The sequence below is a fragment of the Stegostoma tigrinum genome, chromosome 28 (assembly GCF_030684315.1).
Source record: "Stegostoma tigrinum isolate sSteTig4 chromosome 28, sSteTig4.hap1, whole genome shotgun sequence".
Taxonomy (NCBI): domain Eukaryota; kingdom Metazoa; phylum Chordata; class Chondrichthyes; order Orectolobiformes; family Stegostomatidae; genus Stegostoma; species Stegostoma tigrinum.
In genome coordinates, this window is record NC_081381.1 from 29,026,659 (window position 1) to 29,048,302 (window position 21,644).

The 21,644-nt window shown below is 41.1% G+C and overlaps 1 protein-coding gene across 1 annotated transcript in view; it reads right to left on the minus strand.

The window, feature by feature from the left end:
• acap3a (ArfGAP with coiled-coil, ankyrin repeat and PH domains 3a) overlaps nucleotides 1–21,644 on the minus strand; it is a 309,102-nt gene that overhangs the window by 137,965 nt on the left and 149,493 nt on the right. Inside the window, exon 3 of the mRNA XM_048561396.2 lies at nucleotides 3,021–3,140. Coding sequence (XP_048417353.2) covers nucleotides 3,021–3,140 — 120 coding nt within the window. The remainder of the gene's footprint in view (nucleotides 1–3,020; nucleotides 3,141–21,644) is intronic.

The window sequence follows — 21,644 nt, forward strand, 5'->3', positions numbered from 1 at the left end:
AAAAACACAAGCAAAAGAAAAAGTCTTTGAAAATAGCTACAGATCTGACCATATGTTCAGCTGGACACTGTTCAGACACACAATATGGAGGTTTCCTCAAATGGCCTAATTGGCAATTTAGAATGATGTACTGGTCTGTCTGTTGATCCCTTTAAGCTGTGGCACGGCGTGTCAGCGGTTAGCACTACTGGCTCACAGCGCCAGGGGCCTGAGTTCGATTCCAGTCGTGGGTGACGGTCTGTGTGGAGTTTGCACATTCTCCCCGTGTCTGGTTAGTTTCCTCCCACAGTCCAAAGATGAGCAGGTCAGGTGGATTAGCCACGGGAAATGCAGGATTACAGTGGGGGTGGATCTGGGCAGGATGCTGTTTGGAAGGCCTGTGTGGACTTGATGGGCTAAATTTCATACTGCAGGGATTCTATGATTCTATGCTAACCTTTGCTTATAATTTTCTGGGAGTCTGACTCCTGTTAAAATAGGGCCTTGGAGGTGATCATGAACCTTGAGGTACAAGACTGAACAATTCAGTGGACAAGGAGGCTCTGCAAATATCCCCATCCTCAACGATGGAAGGGCACAATACACCAGTGCAAAAGTCAATGATGAAACGTTCACAGCATTCTTCAACCAGACATGCTGAGTGGATGATCCGTTTCAGCCTCCTCCAATGGTCCCCCAGCATCACAGATATCAGTCTTCAGACAATTCGATTTACTCTACGTGATAACAAGAAATGACTGGAGACACTGAACACTGCAAAGCAATGGCATTTAAGACTTGTGCTCCAGAATTTGCCACTCTTCTAGCTAAGCCTTTAAAATACAGATACAACACTAGCATCTGCCTGACAATGTGGAAAATTACCATGGTATGTCATGTGTGCAGAAAGCAGGACAAGTACAGCCCAGCTAATTACCATCCCATCAGTCTAGTCTTGATCAGCAGCAAAGTGATGGAAGATGTCATCAACAGTGCTACTAAACAGCAGCTGCTCAGCAACACTCAGTTTGGGTTCTGCCAGGGCCACTCAGTTCCTGACTTCATTACAGCCTTGGTTCAAACATGCAGAAAAGAGCTGAATTCCAGAGGCGAGGGGACAGTGACATCCCTTGACATCAATGCCGCATTGATCCAGTGTGGCATCAAGGAGCCCGAGCAAAAGTGGAATCAATGGGAATTAGCGGGCAAGCTCTCCACTGGTTGGTATCATACCTGGCAAATGGGTAGATGATTGTAGTTGCTGGAGGTTAGTCATCTCAGCTGCAGGAGATCTTCAGGGTGGTGTCCTCAGTCCAACTATCTTCAGCTGCTTCATCAGTAGCCTTTGCTTCACCATAATGTCAGAAGTGGGGATGTTCGCTGATGATTGAGCTAATGTTCAGCACCATTTGTGACGCCTCAGATACTAAGGAAGTCCATGTTCAAACGCAATCAGATCTGAACAAATACCCAGACTTGGGGTGACAAGTGGCAAGTTACATTCGTGCCATATAAATGCCAGGCAATCCAATAACACACAATCTAGCCATCGCCCTTTTCATTTCATGGTGTTACCATCACCAAATTTCTCACTGTCAACATTCTGGGGATTAATGGATTATGGGATTACCACTCACCAGGGATTCAATTGGAGTCACCACATAAACAAACACAATGGTTAGAAGAGCAGGTCAGAGGCTAGGAATACTGCAGGATATAACTCACTTCCTGACTCCCCAAAGTTTGTCCACCATCTACAAGGCACAAGTCAGGACAGTGATAGAATACTGCCAACTTGCCTGGATGGGTGCGGCTCCAACAAGACTCAAGCTTGGCACCATCCAGGACAATGCAGTCCACTTGATTGGCACCACATCAATAAGTTTCAACTCCTTCCACCATCCGCACGCAGCAGCAGTGTGTACCATCTACAAGATGTACTGCAGACATTCAAAGCCTGTGACAGCACCTTCTGCATCCACAATCACTTCCATCTAGAAAGACAAGGACAGCAGCTACATGGGAACACCACCACCTGCAAGATCACCTCCAGGCCACTCACCAACCTGACTTGGAAATAGATCATTGTACATTCAGTGTCACTAGGTCAAAATCCTGGAATTCCCTCCCTAAGGGCTGTGTGGGTTTACCTACAGTACATGGACTGCAGCAACTCATGAAGGCAGCTCACCATCACTTTCTCAAGGGCATTTAGGGACAGACAACAAATGCTGGCACAGCCAATGACACCCATGCCCCATGAATGAATGAATGAATGAAAAAAACAGACCTGTAAGAAGCCAACAACTAAATATTCCCCATCATGCTGTCTCATGCACAATACCACATTGGGAATATTGCTAGGAATCATGATGAACAGCAAGGTGCCTAGTGATACGATGATTGCCTTGTTAACATATTGAAATGAGGAAGGAACCTTAACAATGTGGACTTCAGAGACACAAGGTACTCTGGTCAGGAAACCTAAGATAACAACATAAAACTCAGAAATGACAGCTTCCAGATTGCAAAGGCGTCTCTGCAAAAATTTCAGCAGACTGAGAGTCATGTATGATCCAGAAATAATGGTGCTGTTTGGTGACATCAGGCTGACATATGCCTGGAATTTTGGAGTAAATGGGCACCATGAGAAAACAAGTAGACACTTGTTAAATTTGTACTCAGAGTGATTTCAGCTGGGAAATGTTAATGAGCAGTGGAGGTATCTATTGGGCAGAACAAACATTCACAGAAATTATGGGGTGAAGAGAACCTGGCTTTGTTCACTTATACTGTATATTCCTTACATATTTGCACTGGTGAATGTTATTACAATAGAGAGACACCATTTATATCGCAAATTTCCCTTTACCGAGTTCCTGTCAGAAAGAGGTCCTAATCCAGACACAACTAACTCCTGGCATCCCAGAATTAAGTAGCTTCAGTTGGATCATTGGGCAACACACAAGCTCTTCTTCCATTCTACGTTCCCAGCTAATGAAGGAAATATGGCAGAATTTGTAAAATGACTTCCATCTTACCGATATCATTTCATCTTTCCTGCACTGTTGAGAGAGGTCTCGGATCCCATTGACAAAATGTTTGTTGGCTGTGGTATATGCTCTCCCTGCTTCGATCATCCCACTGCACAGTTTCACCAACTATAACAAGGAAATCACAAAACATTGTGTTGTTAGAAGCACTGAATGCCATTAAACAATGATGCTACTCAAGAGAAAATTGATGATAGTAATTATTTCCTATTTACTCGGGTTATATTTTTGTGTAACTCATGATATTTGGGTGCAAGTACTGATGAGTGGACATTTCTATGGATCAGAATGAAGGACCAGGCCTCTTCAGCCCAACAATCAGTTTTAACACCAATTTTAGCTGTAGCAGTTTTTGGCTTGACATTTACCATGACACTGGTATTCTGTAGTGTTTTCTCAACTATTAATTAGTTTGAAATGATGGGTGGTTCTGAACTCACAAAGAAGGTGTTTTGAGATTTTATTCAGAGTCATGTAATTTCAAGCCTTGGTTATTATTTGTTAGAACTGGGTTAGAGATCACATCATAGGGGCTGAATAACAACATCTTAGCAACATCATCATCTAGCAATCATATAGCATTTTTAACATAGATAAACACCCCAAGGTACTTCCAAATAGTGTTATCAGACAAAATTTGCCACTCAATCATAAAAACAGATATCAGGACAATGACCAAACTTGGTCAAATAGCAAAGTTTTAAGGAGGACATTAAAGGAGGAGAAAGGTTTAGAAAGTTAATTTGAGTGTTTAGGGCCCAGGCAACTAAAGGCGTGACGCCAATGTGCAATGATCAAAATCAAGGATCCACAACAGGGCAAAGCTGGAGCACCACTGAGATTGTTGGGAACTGTAGGGCTGTGCAAGACTCCAGAGACAGGGACTAGTTATGCCATGGCTGCACACTATTACCTGGAGATAAAAGCCACTGAAAGACTCCTAACAGCTAGAAAGAAAAATGAATCCTCGTCTGAAATAGCTGAAGTCTTAATAGACATTGTTTCATTTCAGTATTAGTGGTGCCTGTCAGAACACACACGAGAAGCCAAATATGTACACTTTTAAAGATTGTCCCATCCTGATGGCGTCTTTAATTAATTATGATAAAATTATTCTGTATAACAAGTGGAACTTGTAAAGAAATTAAGGAGGTGACAAGGAAGATTGCTTTTGGTGCCTAAAAATAGTTTCGTTGACAACTGCACTGAGAAATAGTGAGATCAGCTCAAAAATGGCTCAGTGGTTAACGCTGCTGCCTCACAGCACCAGGAACCTGGGTTCACTTCCACCCTCGGGCAACTGTCTGTGTGGAGCTTGCATATTCTCCCCACATCTGTGTGGGTTTCCTCTGGGTGCTCTGATTTCCTCCCACAGTCCAAAGATGTACAGGTTAGGTGAATTGGCAATGCTAAATTGCCCAAGGTCCTCTTACTCTACAGAGGGTTGATGTGGTCTTGATGGGCCAAATGGCCTGTTTCCACACGATAGGGATTCTATGAAAATTGCCGGAGATCTGAAACAAACCATAACAGAAATTGCTGTACATACTCAGCAAGCCTGAAAGCATCAATGGAGGAAAAATAGAGTTGAGAGAGTGCGCAAGTGTCACTGAACTTGAAATGTTATTTGTTTTCAGACCTGCTGAGTTTCTCCAGCAATTTCAGCTCAAACTATGTATTGGGTTCATTTATCATGAGCTGTGGGGGAAATTACAGTTGGCCTTAGCCACAGAGGAATAGAAATTAACTGAAATGTTATTAAATTGATTGACTGTAATCTCACAATTTTCAATGGTGAGTTTCAACTCTTAAACACTGGCTCGTTATCTAATACTAAACCACCACATGACCATCACTGTCAACAGTTTGGACACTGGAATGAGTTCTGATCACAGTGCAGGATGTAGGAATGGGATCAGTTTTTTCTTCTGTGCTGTATCTCACAGATAGCCCCCAAATTAGGGAGAACACGGAAGATGGAATTTTAAATTAGTAGTGGGTGGAAGTGGATTGGACCATTTGAAAATGGAGAAACAGGTGGCACAATATTGGCCCATAACACAGTTTCATTTATATATTGACTTCCTTGGCATCAGGAATCCCCAAAGCATTTACAGCCAATTAAGTATATTTAAAGGTAGAGACATAGCCAATCTGAACACAGCAAGCTCCCAAAAAAAACAGCATTATGATCTGACTGTTTGGCAACAGTGCAACAATCTGCCTTCTGGTTTGCTGTAGACATGTCATCTCTACCACGGGGCACTAACTAAAGACTGCCATTTGGTGACTAGTTTCACTAAAGTCACTGCACCAGCCAGACTGTTGTCGCAAGAGCGCATAATAATGTCCAGATAATCTCATCTCAGTCATGTCAATTGAGGAACAACAATTGGCCATTGGGATAAAATCCCTTTCCTTTGAAATGAAGACATGCAATCTTTTTACTTTCAGATGCTTCTAAACAAATGTCAGGTGAATATCTTATTTTAAGGGTAGCTCCTCTCCAATAGTGCAGAGCTTCCTCAATACATTGCAGAGTCAGCAAAGATTTTTACGCTTCTGGAATGGGACTTGAACTCATAACCTTCTAACCAAAAGGAATGTGGATAAGGAAGGTAAGATTGAGAATGGGCAAACAGATTGGGAGTAAAGGAATACCAAACATCGGCATGATGCATTTAAATAGTGCACAGATTTGGATGGAGGCAATATTCTCTGGCATAGGGAAGGCACAAAACTAGAAACAAATGGATTGATATTTTTAAGAGAATGGTCATTGTTAATGGGTCAAATAGCTTTTTTCTGTAATGTTGAACGATGCCTCTCCTGAAAATGCAGGTGAGGATAGAGCTCAGTGCAACTGTGACTGAACAGTTTGAGTCTGAAATGCGAACACTGACAGATATCATCAAAGGGACATTTGTGGAAATCTCCAATCACAAATGTGAAACTGCAAATCAGCCCGAGTCAGGACCTAGAGTAGGGCGGGGGGAGGTGAACAGGGATGGTGGGGTGGTGGAGCCATTGCCTTCACCATTTTTACATACAATAAATTATCAGTGCCCCTTCTCCAACTCCCATTGCCCCTGGGCAAAAGCAGTAAAAGCAAAAGGAATGAGGATTGGTTAATTCAGAGTGGTGCAGAGGATGCCAATAACATGGGCACTATCCTTGTGCTGGTTCCTGGAGACCTGCCCTTGCCTTGCCCACTTGTTGCTAACTAGATGAGGCAGATGCTTTTGGTCTCTTGTGGACTATGGTTAATCATCTTACAAAAGGGAATTGAAGCTAATCGGCATTATTTTTGTGTGGTGCTGTTCAAAAACAGCATTTACTGGAAATTAGACTGCCCATTGTTAAGATACCAGTTCTTGCAGACTGTAATTGCTCTCAGCCTGGCCATCAATTCTATGGGGGATGGTCTTGCTGTTGAAGTTATTTCTATTTTACCTCAAGTTGATATTCAATGCTTAATTGATGCTGAATTTTATGAGCGCAGCTTTCAGGGCAAGTGTTCCATTACCACTTACGTCAAATTGTAATGAAATGCTACTTCAAACCGGGATTGATAAAAGCCCAGCATTTGATTATAAAGCACTGCAGGCTCGAAACCTTAACTGGAGCACACAGCACATCTATCTGATAATGGCAAAACCGCAGAATTCTAATAATATCACATGGAGACATGCAAATGGAAGAAAAACAGTGAGGAGAGCCAAGAGACAATTGCAGCCGTTTGCAAAAACAAAGCCATTACTCCAGCATGACTGTCTTTATTTCTTAGACATCAAAGGAAAAGAAACTTCCTGTATTGTTTGACTGCTGTGTGCTGCTATAGATACCTCAGGCCGTCCCGTGTTCCATGCTCAATAAATGTGAGGCGATCCATAACTCTACTACTCATGTCTTTATTCATACAAAGTCCTGTTCACTCATCACCCTGCTGTTCTCGCTGACCAGTACTGGCTCATGGTTAAACAATACCTCCATTGAAAAATTCTCACCCTTGCTTTCAAATACCTCTTGACCCCTCCCTCTTTTTGTAGCCTCCCCTAGCCTCACAACTATCTGAGATACCTCTGCTCCTCTACTTCTAGCCTCTGGTGCATTGCCAATTTTAATTGTTGCACAGTGAGCGGTTGTGTCTGGGCTCTGTGTGCTGGAATTACCTCCTTAATATTCTCTGCTTCCCTTTGCCCCTTTCTTCTGGCCTGAAACGAACCTATGTGGCTCAATGCCTTATGTTGCTTCACAAGAAGGTGCTATGCAAGTACAAGTTGTTGTTGTTGTGGTGTTTGTTTCCAGAAGTTTGACTATTAAAGGTAGAACTTCACAAGTCACATCCATTTGCTTATTTGTTGATTCAAGTAGCACATTGATAAAATATTCTATACATACCACATTGATAAATAGCTGCATACAATCAAGCAACCTACAGTACACACATCTTTCCTTTTGGAAGACGTTGTTCCAGGATTCTCTAGAGCTTTTGTAGCTTTTCACTTCTGAACTTTACTGATCAAAATGAAACCAGTTTCGAGCCATGTTTATTTTTCATTCATTCACGGGATGAGGGCGTTGCTGGCTGGGCCAGCATTTATTGCCCATCCCAGAGGCAGCTAAGAGTCAACCATAGATAACACAGTGTGGAGCTGGAGGAGCACAACAGGCCCGGCAGCATCAGAGAAGCAGGAAGGTTGATGTTTCAGGTCAGCAACTATCCTCAGAATAAGGGTCCCGACCCAAAATGGCTACCTTCCCACTCCTCTGATGCTGCCTGGCCTGCTGTGTTCCTCCAGCTCCTCACTGTGTTATCTCTGACTCCTGCATCAGCAGTTCTTACTAACTCTAAGAGTCAACCACATTTGCTGTGGGTCTGGAGTCATATGTTCAGAATGGCAGATTTCCTTCCCTAAAGGGTATCAGTGAACCAGGCGGGTTTTTGCAACAACTGACAGTGGATTCATGATCATCATTAGATTCCTAATTCATTATTATTTAATTCAAATTCCACCATCTGTCATGGCGAAATTTGAACCCAGGTCCCCAGAACATTAACAGCTCTGCAATAATACCACCAGGCCATTGCCTCCTCCCCAGTTTGTTGATGCCGACAAAGATAACTGAATATTCCTGCACTAGTAGATGAACAAAATGACATTAAGATTACTGTTGCCCCTCCTGGCGACTGTATGTCACTACAATGGCAACCCTCCTGTGATAATTGGTGATGTGCAGATTTTGGGGACTTATGTAAACCATGTGTTGATACATTAGTGTAGCTCTCAGGTGTACACAGATGCTGCACCTCCAACCCATGATTTACAGGTTCTTTGATTATCCTGTCCATTCCTGAGTAGATGATAGATCAACCCTTGGAAGCTGCCCTTTTTAACTTCATCACAGGAGTAATTCTTAAACAAGAATATTCAATTAATATCCTCAGCCAACATCGACAGGTGCATGCTTTGTGATATGGACTAACACGCACTGAAAAAGAACAGAAAAAATGATCTTTTTCACCTTCCCAAACCAGGGGTGTGGAGACCCAATGCATTACACCTGGAGAAGAATCATATTGGACTCAAAACATTAACTCTTCTCCTCTCAACAGATACTGCCAGGTCTGCTGAGTTTCTCCAGCACTTACTGGAGATCAGACAGAAGACCAGTAATCAAAGCAAAGACCTTCCTGGTATGTCTAATTGACTCAATGAGTATCTTTATCACTTCGCTTGTATGTGGGTTTTAATACTTTCTATATACATTAAAAAAAAACACTACACCTTGGAGAAGTTTTCAGAAATAAGGGAAAGAATGACACACTTATCACTGATGCTCTTACTGTGACGTTAACAACAGTAACCACATACAATTCCTATCTATTCATCAGGACAAATGTTCGAGCCAGGCTTATTTATTGAAACTAAACAAGACTATCATTACTTTCATTCAGGCTGCAATTAGGTTAAGCTGCAGAGGTTTAATAAGATCAGAATCTCTGGTTCTGGATATGATGATAAAATAAGAAGGTAAAAAAAAATAATATAGTATGCATTAATATAGTAACTTTCACAAGCTCTGCTCTTCCTTAGTGCTGCCTAGTCAAATGAATATTTTTAAAGTGTAATGTGTGAAATGCACGAAATGAACACAAAATTCCACAAACAGCAATTTGCTAATGGCCACAAAATCTGATTTTTCTTGATGGATGTTGATTGAGAAATAAATATTCTTCAGAACACAGGTGGGGGGGGGTAACTTTTATGCTCTTCTTCAAAATAGTATCTCTCATTTATAACCTGAAAAAGCAGGTGGGGTTTCAGTTTAACGCGTCATTCTGAAACAGTGCTCCTGACTGTACTGTCCTTTCCCAGTGGGGGTGGTTAGCTCAGTTGGCTGGATGGCTGGTTTGCGATACAGAGCAACGCTAAGAATTCCCATACCAGCTGAAGTTATCATGACAGTGCCACCTTCTCAATCTCGTCCCCTCACCTGAGATATGGTGAACCTCAAGTTAATCTCACCACCAGTTAGCTCTCTAAATGAAAGAGCAGCCTCATGCTCCTCTGGGACTACAGTGACTTTAGCCTTCACTTCCTCAGTACTGGAGTGTCAACCTAGATTTCTGTGTTCGAATCGTTACAGTGGTCTTGGATCCACAAACTTCCGACTCAGCGTGACAGTGCTCACTGAGCCATGCCTGACAGAAGGGGAAGACGCTACCAAAATCCTCAGCCATGTCTGCAGCTACATTTTATCTGCTCAACTCATTTGTAAAGAAAACAAGTAAACATCTCCTGGGAGGAACCAATCATCAGTCCAACCTTTCCTGGGCAATCACAAACTACGCTTATAGAATGTGACCCTAAGAGAGTTCATCATTTATTTAGAGCACTTAAAAATGGTTGAATGGCAATTCACAGAAAATGTTAAGTGCTATCAGAAGATGCTAATAATGCATTTTCCAGCCTTGACCTTGTGGTTTTACTGAGGCAATGAGTAACTTCAGAAACATTTTTCAGATTAACAAAAAACCTTTCCTTAAAACAATCATTCCTGTTCCTACTGAGTAAGAGAAGACAGATCCCAAATTTGACTCCATTTTGAATCAAAGTCAGAATGTATTTCCACTTTTTCCAGTCCTAGACATGCCCACCAAGGAAACAAACATATTCTGCCAGCATTGCATTATTAAAGGGGAACACCAATGTACGGCTCCTTCCACGAGGGAAATGATACAATCTGAATAGAATGAGGACTAATGACCAATGGACATCCACAGTCACAAGATGCTACTTGATTTGTGCTGTGTCAAACTATCCATGAGTAGACCTCATCCAAATTTAGGGATAAATTCAAATAAGGATGTGGCTCACATTGGCAAAACCCACAAGGCCCTGAATCATGCTTATTGCTCATCTCTCCAAAGCGTGAAGGTCTCTGTTCCTAATATGGCCTCGCTAACAAGCCATGTAAGGTTACAGCAATCATTAACGAATGTCTTTGAGATATGCCCCAATTTTTGGTTGGCCATTTTAGTAACTGCAGAACAATCCAGTGGCAATAACACGCTACTAATGCTGAGATAAACATGTGGAAACACTTAATACAATGCAAGAGAGTTATGATTAAAAAAACAACTAGCATTCTCATTCATCCAAATCTGTCTGAAGTTCATCCAATTTTCCATCCAAAATAAATAAACGTCCTGCCAATTTTGCAAAGTTTAGCACTACCTTCAGTCATCACCAGAAGTGCAGTGTTTCTTTTGAGTATGGTTCCTTCTTATTAATCTTTCTTCAGGAAAATCTTTATTATCAGGAAAGAAGGTTACTACATAAGAAACTTCATCAGCAGAAAGCCAATTGAGTTTTACTAACTAACAGCAGGAAAGCAAATACACCATAAATTCATGTTTATCCACAGGAATGATTCAGACTTGGTAGAAATTAGTTTATCGTTGTTACGGAACCAGAAATTAGCCTGAAGTTTGACCTCCAGAGAGTAGCACTGGAAATAAAAATAGGATTTTTGATCCTCAAACAATTTTCAGTAGCTCAACTAGAATGGGTGCTTTTTGAAAAGTACAATTAAAATTATCAGTGAGTGGTCCGATTGAAGCATGTTACAGCAGAAAATCATCAGTTACTATTGATGCATGAAATTAATATAATCTTATGAACCAAAAAACATAAGATTCTGATTTGCATTCTCACTTTTTAGCAGATACTGATTGTACAGCAGCAGAGCTACAAGCAATCCTGCTTAACTTGTATCCCATCCACCGACTTCATCACTCATTCTCTTCACCAACACAGAATGGTGGCAATGTGCACCATGTGCAAGATGAAATGCAGTGACTCACCAAGGCTCCCTGCAACAGCTTCCAAAACTGTAAACTCTTTCACCTTGAAGGACAAGGCAAGATGATCCATGGGAATACCATCACCTACAATTTTCCCATGTCACATACCATCCTTACTTGGAAATATTTCACCGTTCTTCACTGTCACTGGGTCAAAATCCCAGAACTCCCACCTTAGCAGCACTGTGAATGTCCCTACACCTCAAGGACAGCAGCAGTTCAAGAAGGCAGCTCACCATCACCTTTTCTACAACAATGAGGGATGGGCAATAAATGTTGACCTAGCCAGTGAAGCACACATTCCATGGCCGAATAAATACATTTCAGCACCCCATGTCAGAAAATGAGGATTTCCTCAAAGGATTTTATTGCAATTTTGTAGTGCTGTTAGGTGCAGTGTACTTTATGGTTTGCTTCTGAATAATAGGTACCTTCTCTCAGACAGATGTTTTGAATGCAGAATAATTGGGCTAGATCTGATTGATCAATACCATAATAATGCCAGATCAACAGGATAAATATGCTTTTATATTCTGGGCAGGATTCAATAAAGTCTTCCCCTTTTCGGAAGGACAGACCAGCGGCGTGATCCACGTTTTTCCTAAATGTCGATTGAGATAAAAGAGTTGCTGTCTGTAGAATGGCATGCAGTGCTCACTTCAGTGACTTCCAGATGTCTTCAGCTGGAGTGATGATGGAGGAATGGGAGTGAGGTATTGAGTGCCTGGCTTTTACACCTTAACCTCTCCAAGTTTTACTGTCCGTTTTGGATTCCACTGGAGATAATTTGCAATCTGCAACTTTCTTGCTTTATTTCATTTTGTGCTGTGATCTGATCAGTCTGCTTCAATGGAACTGCTTGTTTCACTGGGTTTTTACATAGTTACTGTTTAATATACTGTACATGCAATGCTCTGGACTCCATTTCGAAACACAGTCTTCCCATTAACAAACAGCTAAGTATGGCTTAAGGGGAGTGATTGAGTAGATTGGGACTATATTCATTGGAATTTAGAAGAATAAGGGGAATCCTAATACAAACAGAAAATTATGAAGGCAATAGATAAGACTGAAGAAGGGAGGGTTTCCATTGCAGGTGAAACTAGAACTAGGGCGCACAGCCTCAAAATAAGGGAGAGCAGATTTAGGGCGGAATTATGGAGCAACTTCCTCACCCAAAGGGTTGTAAATCTACAGAATTCCCTGCCCAGTGAAGCAGTTGAGGCTACCTCATTGATTTTCTTAAAGCAAAGAAAGATTTTTGAATAGTAAAGGAATTAAGGGTTATGGTGAGTGGGCGGGTATGTTGAGGTGAGCCCAAGAAAAGATCATCCATGATCTTACTGAATGGCAGAGCAGGCTCAAGGGGCCAGATGGCTGACTCCTGCTCCTATTTCTTATATTCTTGTTTCAGTGCAAGAAACTGAGCCCAAATTCTGTAAGGCAATAACCAGTTCCCATTCACCCTCTGGACTGAGGATGAGTAACAAAAATCATTACATGGTGTGAGAAAATTCTGCTTAGTTTTAGGTTCTGTTCCCTTCCATTATTACAACTATTATGGCAGACCAAGTCAAGATAAAGAGGTAACTATGATCAGATATAAAAACTTTCCCTTATTTCCTCCTAGTCAGGAAAATTGACAGTCAAACAACAACCACACTCCCAAGTTTAGAACATGCAGTTTACTCAGGTGGTGTGGGGTTGAGCTTGCAGTCCACTAACTTCTAACTTAGAGTTTTAGAATTGATTAACATTTTGGATCCACATCCTCAGGAAATAACCACTTAAGCAAACCTGGATTGCAGCAGCACCAGTAAGGTCACAGTTTATAGCACCTATTTGAAATGAGAGAGATTTAGTTAAAACTGCTGGGGACTCTGAAGTTTCTCTTGGAATTGAAGGATCTCACACATTGGTCAAATGGTTAGAAAGCTTTGACACTGTTGAGATAATTGCAAAAATGTATTATGCTCATTGGAGAGCATCCATAGCTCTCAGTAGCTTTGATCTAACCTACATGTGACTCCAGACCCACACGACCATAGCTGACTCTGAAATGTCATTCAGTTAGGTATCAGCAGCAGAGGTTGGCCTTGTGAGTGATGCTTACTTCCCATGGAAGAAGAAAGGAAAGAGAAGATAAATCAAGATAATAAAATGTGAGGCTGGATGAACACAGCAGGCCAAGCAGCATCTCAGGAGCACAAAAGCTGACGTTTCGGGCCTAGACCCTTTCGGGTCTAGGCCCGAAACGTCAGCTTTTGTGCTCCTGAGATGCTGCTTGGCCTGCTGTGTTCATCCAGCCTCACATTTTATTATCTTGGAATCTCCAGCGTCTGCAGTTCCCATTATCTCAGAAGATAAATCAATACAGCTATGCCAGGAATACAAAGCCCATAATTAACCCCTTCCTGCAGCTCCAACTGTACTCTTCGCAAAATCCTGAATATCTTTCCATATCCTTAAAGAAAACAATTCAAGGGAAGATTGCACTATTAAAAATAAGTCACAATGATGTAAAGAGTTATCTTTATGGGGGCTACAAACAAATCATTTCAAAACATCAGCGATCTCCCAATCCTCTATAGGATCAGTCACATTGGGTTAATTTTGGGGTCTACAAATAATAGCAATTGTCCATGCATGATATTCATTGCAAATTCACTTTCTTTTAATAACTCCTAAGTGTCAGAAATAACTGTAGCTACATAATCATTGAGCATGGAAATAGATCCTTCAGTCTGACCAGTCCCTGCTGACCATAATCCCAAACTAAACCAGTCCCACCTGCCTGCTCCTGGCCCATATTCCTCCAAACTTTTCCTATTCATGTACTTATCCAAGTGCCTTTAAAATGTTGTAACTCAACACACATCCACCATTTCCTCAGGAAGTTCATTCCACACATGAATATGCAATTTCACCTGGTGTAACCTAACTCCCTATAAAATTCATTGGTACTTCAATTTCAGATTTGCTGTTGAGAGGTTATGGTATTATTAAGTGAACACTAGACTCTCAAAACAGATGAAAAACACATGAAACTGGTTTGTCTTGAGAAATGTAGATCTGTAGAAATACATTATGCTAACACCAATGGTAAAGTATTTACACTGTAATGTTTTGCACCGTACTTCATAGTATTGGATTTATAAGGACAATGCATTTGGACTAAACTGGTTAATATTTAGTACACAATGTACACCTTACCCCCTAACAATATGGTAGTTACCTTTACAAAAATGGCAGTTAGAGTTATTGGCATGGTAATCACATTTAACAGCACAGTACTTAATCATTCAGAATTTCTATTACTGGTGTATTTCCTATGATTACCAACGCAGTATCTGTATCTTTGCCCTGAGTAACATTACTTGCTTCATCTGCGAAATCATCTCACTGCAAGTAAATCCCCTTTATTACAGCTAGACCCAACATGTACAATTGCTAATTAGCTGATTGCCTGAGCTGCAGTGTTTAGTTGGGAAACAGCGTGCTTCAATCAGAATTTGCTATTAGACAGCGAGCTAGTTTTGGTCACCTCAGTTAGGCCACAGGAGAATATTACGCAAGTCCTGGTTACCACTTTATTGAATGTATTTAGAACTAATGGATAGGATACAGAGAAGGTTTGCAAGAATTATGCCAGAAGTTTGTGGCTGTACATCAGTAAAAGATTGGGAGGCTAGATCCTTGTCTCTTGTAAAAACAAACAGAGGGATGACATAAGAAATAACTTAAAGTGAATGTTTCTGATAACGTGGTATACAAAGAGCATTTCCACTTGTGAGAATGATCATTAGGTAGTCACCAAGAATAGAGTTATTCAGCGGAAATGTCTTTCTGCAAAGAAAAATAAGAGTGTGGAACTCACTCCCATAGAGAGTGGGTGAAGCAATTACTATAGATGTACTTAAGTGGAAATGAGACAAACATATGCAAGAAGGGAGAGGCCTTGTGGCACAATGGTAGTGTCCATATCTCAAACCTGGGTTTGAGAATTACTTGCTTCAGAGGTGAACAGCTGAACAGATTGATTCAAATGAGAGGAAGGAAAAGACAGTTATCACAGTAGATTTAGGTGAGGAACAATAAGATTAAGTTTGAATGGAAAATAAATATTAGTAAGAACTCGTTGGACTGCATTAGCTGTTTCTATGCTTTATGTAATCCTGTCATCATGGAGTTAAGTGAGATGTCAGATTTGGACGGCATCAACTTAAACATGGCAGCTGATGCTGGTGTGAGTTTACTTCCGGTGTTTTACCTGATGTAGCAATGTTTATGTTATCTCCCAACTGTGTTCTACAAATATTATGTTCCTCAGGCAGATAGCATTAAATGATTAGGTTACAACAAAGGACAGTGTTTCCAATAGAGTGTCATGTTTCAAGTTATCCGAGGTAAGATGGAGAATGTGATTTTTAAACCTTCAGGTTGTATGTTATGATACAGCAATGACGTCAAAAACATGCCTCTTAAGGGCAACTACTGATGGGCAAGACAGCAACACCCGCATGCTGTGAATGTACAAAAAAAAGGCAAAAATGAAAGGTTAAGGCATTCAAAAGGTGAAAGAACAAAGGGTCTAGGCCCGAAATGTCAGTTTTTGTCCTCCTGAGATGCTGCTTGGCCTGCTGTGCTCATCCAGCTCCACACTTTGTTATCAAAGAAAAATTGTAGTCAGATTTTGTGGTTAGTTGGCTCGCTGAGCTGGTTCGTTGTTCCGCAGAAATTTCAGGGTAATGCAGCAGGGTAATGAAACGTCTGCGGAACAAACGAACCAGCTTGGCAGGCCAACCAACCTCAACATCCACAACCTGAGTTACAAATCTACTCTGTCGCCAGATTTGTGCAGGTTCAATTGGGAGAAATAAAAATGGATCCAGGAGAGGGCAGCACCATGGAGGTGGAGGAGGAGTTTGGAGTGATTCGCTGTATTGAGCATCACAGTTCAATTGATAAGACACACCACAGATAGTCACAAAGGATTTCAATGGTCACAGTGTTGAGGCATATCCAGCTCTGCACTGCTATGTAAATGCAGTTTAGGTATACCCGTAGAACTCTGCCTTTATGGAGGAGACTGGGAAATTTTTGTTTCAAATCGCAGCATTCTTTAATCCTCTCTCCATAACTCTCTCCATTACCTGTCTAAATGTATCTGAAGATATGTTTGAACATAACGCAAATTTCCAAGCTTTCTTGGTTTTGCCCTGATTATAGGCCATGTCTTAGCACTGTAATTACAAACAAGAAAATGGAATGTCCGAAACATAGCTGAATGAAAGTTAAATAAATCAGCATTTATGTTGTTTTCACTAATACATGCCATATGACAGTACATTGAGAAACATTTCCTGCTTTTACCACACAGAACTGGAACTAGTGCCCAAACAATTGATGTTGAGTGCTGACTAAAAACTGAAAACTAATTTAAGGATCAACGGTATTTGAAGAATTATTGACCGTGACTCCAGCGAGAGACTAGCCAAACCCAGGGGAAACAGTGGAGATCCCGTTATAACACTAAATCATGTTTGGGCATAGGTAGGTCATATGAATTAGGCTATGATGCAGAAAGGAAATAGTGTGATTTAGAAAAGTCTTGTGGAGTTCCCCCTTTACTTGGGTCAGAGAGGAAAAATAAGACGCAGATAATTTCTCTCCTTTACCCCACCTCCAGGGCTGGGTAAATGATTGAGTTTCCAGTGGGATAGTGTTGCAGCCTAATGCGGACTTTCCCATCGGCCTGGTAACATCGGATGGAATCAGGCCTTGGGTGCACCATCACACATGGTCTAGGTAAAACAACCAGCATTGCAGCACCAGAAAATGTGGAGCTACCATTCCATATTCTAATTCCATGGATACCACCAGAAATAGGCCATTTGGCTCAATTGCTCTGAGCTGGTGTTTATGCTCCACAAATCTCCTTCTACTTTTGTTCATCTAGCCTGTCAGTACGTTCTTTTCATTTCTCTCTTGTATATTTATCTAGCTTCCCTTAATGGGATTGATGTCGATTGCCCCAAATCCTGTGGCAGTAAGTTCCATATTCTCACTGCTTTCTGGGTAAAGAGGATCCTCTTGATTTCTTTATTGCATTTGTGTTCTAGCAGATGCAGGATGGGGTGAATTGCGTCTTTTGAAGAAATTAATTTCTGTCTTCATTTACATTTTCAGAATTAAATATTGCACAGAGTTAGAGTCAAAGTAAAGATGCTCAAGTCTCCTGGAACAGAACTGTAAAGCTTCTTGTGTAAGAAAACAAGGTGTAGAGCTGGATGAATACAACAGGCTGGGCAGCATCAGAGGAGCTGGAAAGCTGATGTTTTAGGTCCAGACCTGAAATGTCAGCTTTCCTGCTCCTCTAGTGCTGCCTGGCCTGCCGTGTTCATCCAGCTCTACACCTTGCTATCTCAGACTCCAGAATTGGCAGTTCTGACTAGCTCAAGTCTTCTTGTGTAGTTCTTTTAAGATCAATTTAAAAATGTCAAGTACAGGGAACAACTGATGTCAACACCAAGTAATCACAGATCAAACACATTAAACATATATAAACACTACAAAGCAAGTTCAATAACTGTTCAGCAGGAGTGATTACGGCAGTGCCACAAGGATGGGACCAAATTGAATTAGTTTCACAGTGTTGATGGAAGCATACACATACTGAGTAATCTGACCAGAAGAAAATTGGGGTTAACACATTTCGAAGATGCTGCTGCTGTTAAAAGCTTAAATGGGAAGGCTGGTCTCTGTTTTTTTTAAAAAATAGAAATAGTTTACACATCACAATCGAGCAGAAGAAATATGGTCAGCAATGTATTAAGGAAAACGGGTGCAAACTTGTTGACATCCACCCGTGTGGAAGCAAATACTCACCATATACATACCATGAAAGCTGTCCATCCTTTGAGTTGTAATATCAAATAAGCATATTGTGAGGAACTCCTCATTACACCAGCTGAAATCACAATACACATTTGAAAACCAGCTTCAACTCTTCGATCGTTATTACTCTTCAGTGACTGATGATCAATCTGCTGCCAAACTTCAGAAAATAGCTCTGTGTTTGAAAAAGCACAAGCCCTTGAGCACACATACTGCACTTTGTCCTACAAAAAAAATCAATGATGGTATTATCCTCTAGTCATTATGCTAGAGGTACAAGCTCCCCTGGGGATGAGAATTCAAATCTCACTGTAGCAAATAAAGGAATATTACTTACTAAATTAGGTAATCTGTGGTCCACCATGGATAAAATAATTTAACTGGTTCACTAGCATCCTTTGGGGAGAATATGTCACTGCTGCCTGCGTCTGATCTACTGATGACTTGACGACCAGGCAACGTAGTTGAGGGCAACTGGGGATGGACCATAAATTTGCAATTGCGACTTACTCAGTCTAAATGTTCCAGAAGGTACGAAATGAATTAAATGAAATCTTCGGGTTTAACATTTTCAATTCAAATGGGAAGGAGGATGGCAGGTGCACAAATGAAGTTTTCTATTTGATATCAATGGAAATCCAAATGATCAGCGAAGGTGTTCTATCACTGGGAGTTTTAATTCATAAATCTTCACTGAAATTCCATACATTTCATTCAAATTACAAATCCATCTTTGGATCCACACCAGGATTCTTGTGAAGTTAATTGTTTCTGAAGAGGCTCTGATTCAAATATACAATACAAAGTATCCTACAATACTTCAGTTGAAAAATATACTAAATACGATTTACTGTGGCCTGGTCCATATTCAAGATGCCCATGTGACAAGATATCGAATATGCAGTGAAGGCACATTCACCACAAAGTGTTGGCGAGATCAGAAGTTGCCATGTAAACTCTGCCTGTCTATTTGAGAAGCAAACCTCAGAAGTTTAGCCAATTGGATTACCTGCTGATTCAAAGAGCACTAAGCTTTAACCACCCCACCCGACCCCACCCATTTGCCAACTGTAGGGATTTGGGACACATGAACTAGATTACATTCAGTTCAATCTGTTACCAATAGAGCTAAGAACAGATAAGCAAAGATCAATTAAACTGAACCTGGCAATTTGTAGCGAAGATGGTTTTCACAAACTGATGTTTTGAGCTGGTATCGAACATGCATTGCATACTTACATGCACATATTTTGAAAATACTGATCATTATTTGTGGCTACTGTTTCTACATCATTGATAGGACAGGCCTGCAATTAGTTCTGCATCTGCATATACCGTTCTGAAGAGCTGTCAGCAGACTTAAAACATTAACCATCTATCTCTTGTCAGACTTGAGCTTTTGCAACACATTCTGTTTTGTCATATCTGATATACATGAACTTTCGCCTAAAACTACAGCACCCACCTATGAAAGTCCTGTCTTAACTAAACACTCATTAAAGTACGATACTTGTTCAGGATCACACTGGCAAGAATAACATGCTTTTATATAATTTCCTTAACCTGGTAAATGTCCCAAGGCATTTTATGGGAGTGGTATTGGAGAGAAATTAACAACAAACCCACAGGGGATCAAAGGTGTGAACAAAATGAGTTTTAGAAGGACAATGTAGTGTGAGTGAGAGATGGAGAAGGTTAGTGAGAAGTATACTATTCATTTCCTTAAACTGTTGTTCAATAAGACTTTAAATTATTCCATCGTAACGTGAATACTGTATTTCCGCCTACTCTTGATAATCTTTCACCCCTTCGCTCAATAAGAATCCAACCACTTTAGAAATATTGAAGGACCCTGGTCTCACTACCTTTTCAAGAGGAGAGTTCAAAAGACACTGTATTCGCTATCAAGATAACAAAGTGTGAAGCTGGATGAACACAGCAGGCCAAGCAGCATCTCAGGAGCACAAAAGCTGACATTTCGGGCCTAGACCCTTCATCAGAGTCTCATGGTATCTGATAAAGGGTCTATGCCCGAAATGTCAGCTTTTGTGCTCCTGAGATGCTGCTTGGCCTGCTGTGTTCATCCAGCTTCACACTTTGTTATCTTGGATTCTCCAGCATCTGCAGTTCCCATTATTACTGGTATTCTCTATCAATCTGCGTCTCCTTACAGTTATCAATCCTGCTCCCAACCGGATGGGGTCAGACATATAAACCAGAGATCCAGGCATGTATTAGATCCACAAATGACTTACCTTAAAGGCTGAGGTAACAGCTTGTGTGACCAACTCGCAAAGGCACTGTTCTGATATGAACCAGCATCTCCCTGTGTGATCGGGAGTCATTTCTAACACTGGGAGCATTGATTTTGTTTTCGTTGCCTGCCTGGGTGAAAATCATCTTAAAGTGCAGCTGTCAAAACGGAAGCCAGCTGACCCCACGACCCCTCACATCGCCTATATCTAAGAGGTTGGAATGAATGTGCTAGAGTACTGTAAATTGCAGGGGATAAGGGAAATGAATGAATTAATCACCCAATCCAATGCAGTCCTGAGGATCAGGAGCAGCCAAGTGAAAGGATCTAAGGACGTCTGGTGTCTTGTGTAGAATCTGCTTGGTTCAATGTGGGATAAGGCTATCAATACACATAGTTTTCCCTAGCAACCACGAGCAATGGAGTCCATACGGGTTACATAGTGAGTGGAACAGTCTCTGTATTTCACAATCACTTTTTATTCTCACTTGGCTACCAGAGGGCAAATTTAAAAATTCATCTGCAAAAAGAACAGTTGGTGACTTGAAAAGCCTTCTTATTTTTGACGCAGTGAGTTATTGGACCATGAAATGTACCCCCAGAATCAACAAGGAGGCAGAGTTGATAATCGCTTTCAAAAACGGTGGATAAATATCCGAAAAAGGAAACGTCCAGGGAATAGCGCTAACGGTCTAATGCTTACAAAACACTGGCACAGCTGTATTGGGCAGGATGGTCTTCCTCTGGGCTGCAAGCTTGATTGATTCAATGTTTGAGCACAAACAGCTACATTCAAGAGAGTGTTCGCTCCGATAAGAAGTTCGGCAATCCAGTGGATAGTTGATACTCCTGTCAGGTTCCGTAGAAAGCATCTTCATTCAAAAACGTAACGCCAAGAGGCTGTACTTTCACTAGACTTCTTCGTGTGAATTAAAGAGGATTTATAGAACCAAAAATTGGCCACTTGTGAGGATGTCCAAAACAGAAGGCAAATACTTGAAATAATTACTTCTCAATATAGCAACAGCTCACCAAGGGACCTTCAGCAATACCGTCCAAACCTGCAGCCGTTACCAAAAGGAGGACTAGG